General features: G+C 40.4%; 1 protein-coding gene across 1 annotated transcript in view; it reads left to right on the forward strand.

Annotated features, from left to right (window-relative positions):
- The window catches only part of ATG4A (autophagy related 4A cysteine peptidase), a 30257-nt gene extending 26971 nt beyond the window's left edge, over nucleotides 1–3286 (forward strand). The window contains exons 11-13 of the mRNA XM_037060852.1: nucleotides 235–291; nucleotides 2118–2226; nucleotides 2741–3286. Coding sequence (XP_036916747.1) covers nucleotides 235–291; nucleotides 2118–2226; nucleotides 2741–2811 — 237 coding nt within the window. The 3' untranslated portion in view covers nucleotides 2812–3286. The remainder of the gene's footprint in view (nucleotides 1–234; nucleotides 292–2117; nucleotides 2227–2740) is intronic.
- Nucleotides 3287–7303: the final 4017 nt, after the last annotated feature.

A 7303-nucleotide genomic window follows, 5' to 3' on the forward strand; every position in this document is an offset into this window, starting at 1 on the left:
GTGCTGACTGGGAATCAGACCTGTGCCCCTTTGGATAGCAGGCCAGCACTCAATCCACTGAGCCATACCAGCCATGGCTTATTTATGTATTTATTGGTTGAGTCTTGTATGTGCCCTGACTGGGGATCAAACCGACAACCTTGACATATCAGGATGACACTCTCACCAACTGAACTACCTGGCCAGGGCTACCCCTGACCAGTCCTAAATTGTGTTCTTTTGCTTCTCCCCAAGGGATTTTTCTGCAAAGAAGAAAAAGATTTTGATAGCTGGTGTAGCCTTGTTCAGAAGGTAAGGATATATAGCTTTTGTTGAAAAACAAACATTATCCATTGTGATTCCTTTTTGAGATTGTTTTTCATAGTAACATAAACCTAGCCTGATATGACCTCACTGCAAGAAAAGGAAACTAAGATGTGGGGAACTGTGCATAACTTTGTGGGAAATAATGGAAATCTTTTGTTAGAAATATGCTTAGTAAGTCAAGTGAGTAATATTTTTAGCTACATTAAGTCATGAAATATTAAACTAATATTCTACCATTTTAACCTAAAATGACAGTTTCATATAGCTCCGCCTAAATTTTTCCTTAGTCTGTTCATGACAAAGATGGTTGAAAAACTAAACTACTTTGCTATGTATACAGTGGTCCATTTATATTTTAATGTATTCAATTATGGTATAGGCCCAGCATGGGTATCCAACCTTTTGGCATCTCTGGGCCACACTGGAAGAAGAGTCGTCTTAGGCCATGCATTAAATACATTACAACAAATAATCACAAACAAATCTCATAATGTTTTAAGTAAATTTACGATTTTGTGTTGGGCCATATTCATAGCCATCCTGGGCCACCTGTGGCCCCATGGGCCACAGATTGGACCCTCATGGTTTAGGGGACTTACCTTTCTATTAACTGTCTGATTTATATAAAATATAGTCATGTTGCTAGTTAAAGGAGAATACAGTTTTCATAAATCTGTGTAAATCCTAAAGTGAGTTGTTCCCTTTTTTTTTTTTTTTGCATTTTGTGTAAAAGAGCATTTATTGTGTTGCTGGATCACCAATCTTTATTTCTGCCTCTGTCATCCTCAGCTTCTAACACACACTTGGCAAACCAAGGCCTGTGGGCCGAATCTGTCCCTCCACCTCGTATTATCCGACTTGGCACCTTGTCTCTACCTGTTGGCAGCACTGAGCTCTTGCTTAACTGTTAAGGAGCAGTTACATTTATACAGTCCTAAAATTACATTTGGCCCTTTGAAGGCAACTGTGAGGCTGATGTGGCCCCGGGTGAAAATGAGTTTGACACCCCTGTTCTAACACATGCCAAATATGTGGAAGACTGATAAATGCTTATTAAAAAAATGAAGGGAGATCATAGGGAGTAGTTTACAGAGCCCTGGATGGGGTGGCAGGTGACACAATGTTCTTCTATCTTCAAAACAAAGAGATTGGAGAGATGGGAGCCCAGAGCCTCTTGCAGGTTTAAGGAGGGGAGATTTTTGTTCACAAATGAACAAGTAACACAAATGTCCCTAGCTGAGTATGAAACCCCAGTTAATAATTAGCTGAGACATAAAGAAGAATACTTTTCTAAAAGCAATACTTCCATTTGAGAATGCAACAAAATTATTTATATCACATTTAAGGTTAAAAGAAAAAATTTCCAATAGGACTATGCCATGTAAATTGGGACATATACTGTAAGTATTGGACTAAATGGAAACCATGCCAATATGTACCAGTATTTCTCTTGGGGCATATTTTATTTGATTAACCAACATTTCTTTGGAGCCAACACTTCAGGAACACCTCTCCCCTAAATTGAATTGAGCCCATGCAACTGGCATATGACCCAAACCTTATGATAGAGTTTGGGCAGTGAGTACTGGCCTTCAATTGGATACTCCCTTCAGTGGCCTTCCCTCCTGAGAAATTCTAGAATTGAAAGGGCTGGGCCTTTAGATGGGTCAAGTAGAGGATGGGTGTGTTTGCTTGGCCTTTGCTTTCATCTTTCTACAACCAGAACACATAGGGCTTGGGGTTGTAGATTGCCAATTGGGCAGAAATATAATGACTCTGCAGTGTTTATAGCTGTTTCTGTATCTCTTCAGGAAATTCTAAAAGAAAACTTAAGGATGTTTGAATTAGTTCAGAAACATCCATCACATTGGCCTCCCTTTGTACCTCCAGCCAAACCAGAAGTAACAACCACTGGGGCAGGTAAGTGGTTATTCAGGTGCTCTACGACTAGCAGACCCACATGTAGCAATTGGTTTATGAGACAGAAGCAATTGTCTAGACTAATCAAGAAATGGTGCTTGTGATTATTCAAATCCTCTGATGAACTGATACCAATTTCAAAGAATGATAATAGCAGAAAATGAGTTCAATGTAAAACTTTCATGTAAAATCATAATGACTAGACATTTTTTTCCATGGTCTGGTTCGGAATAACAAATCAAAAGCTATGAATGAGTCAAAAGGTGCCTCCAAGTTGTTACAGAGCCTCATCCTCATCACTGTGGTTAAGAATATGTAAAAAGTCTGATTAATTTGATTCTTTGTAGAGAATTTCTAATACTTGACAGTGGTCCTATCTGTAAGCTTCCTTCACAACAGCTTTACTTTAGCAAACAAATTAAAAGTGCATAGTCTTTCCTACTCAGTGATATATTGACCACGTCATGCTAAGCATCAAGCTTTTCAACTCTTTCTCATTTCTGTATTCTGACAGAATTCATTGACTCTACTGAACAACTAGAAGAGTTTGACCTGGAGGAAGATTTTGAGATTCTGAGTGTATAGAAGAATAGTAGGAACTCAACCTGAGGTGTGTCTTTGATCTGGTACTAGAAGAACATGAATTCAGTACATAAAACTTTTCTAGTCAGCAAGTGCCTGTTATGCCAACAGCATACAAATGTGATAGCAATCAATCCTGACTGAGCCAATCACTGTTTCTCAGAAAAAAAACAATTAACAACCTTTCCCCAGAAAGATCTAGAAAAATTGTAAAATATAGGAGCAAAGAAATTAGGAGTCATCCCTTGCTTCCCAGCTTGTGTTATTACATAGGCACAGGGAGTCTGCCACTACTGAAATGAGGAGGTAGACGTCTGGAACATAGACAGAATTTCCCATCTTGCTTCAACCATCAGCAGATAAGATATGGTTAACTGTGCTTCCTCACCCTTTCAGGTGTGACTTCTTTTGGGCTAAATACTAAGAAGCAGTCTATTCCTTTGTTCTAATAATAAAGTGATTACATCAGGGAGAAAAAGTTCTTGTTAAGTTATTTGAATATGTATTTTGATTGATTATATTTCATTATAATTTATATCAGAAAGTGTGTCAAGGAAATTACATCAAATGTGGATTTATTGATCTCCTGACTCTTTGGGGGAAACTTACTAGTTAATGGGTCACCCACTTCTTTACTGACACTTTTGTCAGACATCACCCTGTCCTTAAATAAAATGACAATTGCCTAGATCAGGGGTCAGCAAACTTTTTCTGTAAAGGACCAGATAGTAAATGTTTCAGGCTTTGTAGGCTATGCCGCCTCTGTCATAGCTATTTAACTCTGTTGTTGGAAGTACAAAAGCAGCCATAGACAATCTGAGCCTGGTTGTAAGCCAATAAAACAGTGTTTACAAAAACAGGTGGATGGTGGATTTAGCCCACAGGCTGTAGTTTGCCAATCACTGACTTAAGATATTGATATTTGTCTGAGAAATTAAAAATCATAATTGAATTAGACTCTATTTTGGTTGACAGACATATTAGAAAGAATTATTCATGCGGTGACATTTATTCTACATATCAAATACAATTCCAAACCATTTAAGGATTAGCAACACATTAAATTTTAAAGCACATATTCATCACAGTGTCCTTGCCACCCACTCACCTGTGTGGATACAGCTCAAGTCACAGTGGTGTCTTCCAAGTTTTTTCTTACCCTCTTAATGTGTATACGTCACCTCCATCCTCAACAAAGTTCTGAGGAAGGCCTACAATTTGAAAGCTAGCACCAAATAAAGGTTATTTGTGGGTTTTTTGTATATGTAGGAATATTATAGCACTTGTTTCCTTAGATTCCAATTTTTCCTTTTTTCCCCTGTAGGTAATATATTCCAGCGGTTCAAAATTCAAAAGATTCAAAATGTTATTCAGTGAAATGTCTCTTCCTCCCATGTCAGTTTCATTCCCTGATGTATTATGTTATTAATTTTTATCTTCCCAGTGGATATATTTTATACATATATTGTACAAATATATGCATATATATATATATATATATCTTAGACTTGATTTTAATGACTTTAACATTTCTCTACTGTTGATTTATCTGAAAGTCCTTTGTCCTTTGACTTTAATAGTATTTTTTTCTTGCGTCAGTGTTTTGTTATAACAGGAGCCCCCATGGCTCATGGGGGACTCTTCAATTATAGTGAGACAGACTTTAGACAAGTTTTCATCAAAGAACATCAAGAGTCAAATGTTCATATTTAATTCGCTTTATTTGCAATATACAAAGCTGACACCATGCTTATTACTTAGAGAAGAGGTGAAGGTAACAATAATTCAGAATAGACTGATTATGTTTTGTTTGTGTTTCGCAGTTTACATAATAGTTAAGAAAACAGAATCATCTGGAAGAAATTATCTCATGTCAACATAGCTAAGTATTCTGGGAAACTGATAATTAAAGAAAATCATTAAAATAAATCTCCCCAGACAGAATACAACACACTTTACACTCAACTCAGGCTTGATTTAGATTTTTAAAAATGTATTACAATAGCTTAACAGGCTACTTACAAAAGAAAAATGGGAAGGTCACTGTAATGGAAAGCCTCTAACAAGCCTCAAAATGCAAAAGAACCAACAAAATGGAGCTTCTGTTTGCCACATTACACATATCTGGATGGCATTTGAATTAAACAGGGACTTCTGAGAAACTGGGACAAAGGATTTACCTTTTTGTTCCTAGAGTCAAAAGTAAACTTTATACCTCCTTTCCCACCCAATCTTCTACGCCTGGCCTGGGAGAAGGGACTGTGGTTTTCATTTCCCTGCATGACCCTGACCACATTTGATGCCTCCTCTACACTAGTCTGGACAGGGCCAAGTCATAGGTCTCTGCCTGGGGAGGGAGACAGTAAGGAGGCTGTGATTTGTCTAGGACAATATGAAGTTAATGAGCCTTTTTTGGTTGCTAGCCTTTACACTTCCCTAAGTAATATGGGGCCCAGTCATACTCATTCTCGAAGGAGTCAAAGTCCACCCTGGGCTACTGGCTAGCTCCTCATTCTTGCTCTGCTGCCTGCCTAGTCACAGTGGGTTTCCTGAAAAATGAGGGCTTGTCTGTGCACCCTTGAGTCATCCATGAATGCTCAGCCAGATAATTTTTTTTCATGTGGAAACACTGGGTTCTGGTTTAAGCTCAATAATGTGTGGTGACCTCTGGACATAAAGAAATATCAGCTACTATTGAAACACTTTGTGATCAAGATGGTGAGGAAAACTAGCAGTCTAAGAAAGTGGCAGCCCAGCTGGTCTTTCTGAGGTAGCCGTGAATAGTCACACAAACATTTGAATCAAACAGTAGCACCAAGTTGATAGAAATGGGACAGTAGATTTCAGCAGGGAGGGCTCACCCATTGGGTCTGAGGGTTGGCATAACTACTGTCCAGTAGTCAGTCCAGCCCAAACAAGCCTCCAGTGTACAACTTGGCAGATAGGCAGATGGACATAGGCCTTCCTTTTTGAGATCATTTGGGTTTGTGAGCTGACCACTGTGTGGGGGAAGGGAGAGAAAGGGGCAGAGTGGCAGGGGCCACCCTATACACTTTCCACACACACCTGGCAGCAGCAGACTTGGGTGTGGTGCTGCCCGGCTTTCAATGTTTCTGACACAGGTTCCTCCTTGAACTGCTACCACTCTTCCACTGTTGTCAGCCAGAAACTATATTTGTTTGCAAAGTAGTGGCAGGTGCCCCGGACACCACTGCACTCAATGGAAGGAATGGTGTGAAAATCCTCTAGGCAGGATCCAGGTAAGAACAGGGACTGGCCTCCATCCTCAGCGCTGGTGGCAGTGTGCTGAAATGAACAATGGTGAGATGTGAGCTGGACCCATGGGAGATGATGGACAGGTGCTTCATTCCTAAGCTCAGGCCCCTTTGTTCAACCCAGTGTCTAGCCAGAAGACCAAAGGCTGTATTTTAGGACCTGGGCCTCTCATCATCCTTTGTAGTAGCCTCAGGACCCAGAACATCTCCTCCAAGATCCCTGGTGTCCCCCCACCCCACTGCGCATAGGCTACAGCCACATCTCAGCCAACATTTCCCAAACTGCTGGTGCCTCAGAGCGGGGGGAGGGGCCAGGAAGGTGCGCTATTTCTCCATCCTCCAAATTCCATGGATACATAAGCATAAGAAAGGCTGAATTATGAAAAAATCAATAGGTTTCAAAATGTGGTTGTTCTTAGAGCACTTTGTCTACTCCAGGACCCTGGTGGTATACACCAAGAAGGGAAGGAGCACAGAATATTTCACAAAGTGGTTAAACCTTTGGTCTTCTCCCAGCCCTCTCCCAGCATATCTATTATTAGCTCTTACTCTGAATTTACCTTCATTACAACTGATATTTTCAATCTTTACCACAGGTTCTAGGGTGACATACAGTGTTTATTACCTGCTGTGTGCATGTTGGCCTCAGATTTGGCCTAACATCCTGGCTCTCACTTTAGGAAGCTCCTACAGCACTCCCAGGTTTGCCCCATCAGTGCCACTCATAAGCTGATAATTTCTGGTCACTGTACCCGTAGACAGAAGCCACCTCTCCCTACTCCTTCCCCCTCCCCCTTACCTCAGCTGGGTTATTATCTGGACCACAGGAGATGGGGGGAGAGGCCTCATACACATCCAGGTCAGCAAGTGGCCACTGGGACAAATGCCTAAGTCAAACACACAGTAACACCTTACTTTGCAGAACTTTGGCAAAGTATCTCTCCATAAAAGTGATGTTTCCTAATAAATGAAGCATAAAACTTTCTCATTTTGCTCCTAAGGTAGAAAACTTTCTAGCATGAATGACACATTACCCTGCCTTACCAGACAGAAGACACTGTATTTTACAGTTTGCATATGACCCACACTTGTCACTGCGAATATCAGGTTTTGCTTTGGAGGATGATGCAGGAACCCTGTACCAAGAGACACAGCTTGTAGAGTTCGTGAGTGGCCTTTGAATTGTTTTCTCCCTCTTTTATCCCTTCAGCAGGCATGTC

Source organism: Sturnira hondurensis, unplaced genomic scaffold, assembly GCF_014824575.4.
Source record: "Sturnira hondurensis isolate 20B ecotype Veracruz unplaced genomic scaffold, ASM1482457v3 Scaffold0012927, whole genome shotgun sequence".
Classification (NCBI taxonomy): domain Eukaryota; kingdom Metazoa; phylum Chordata; class Mammalia; order Chiroptera; family Phyllostomidae; genus Sturnira; species Sturnira hondurensis.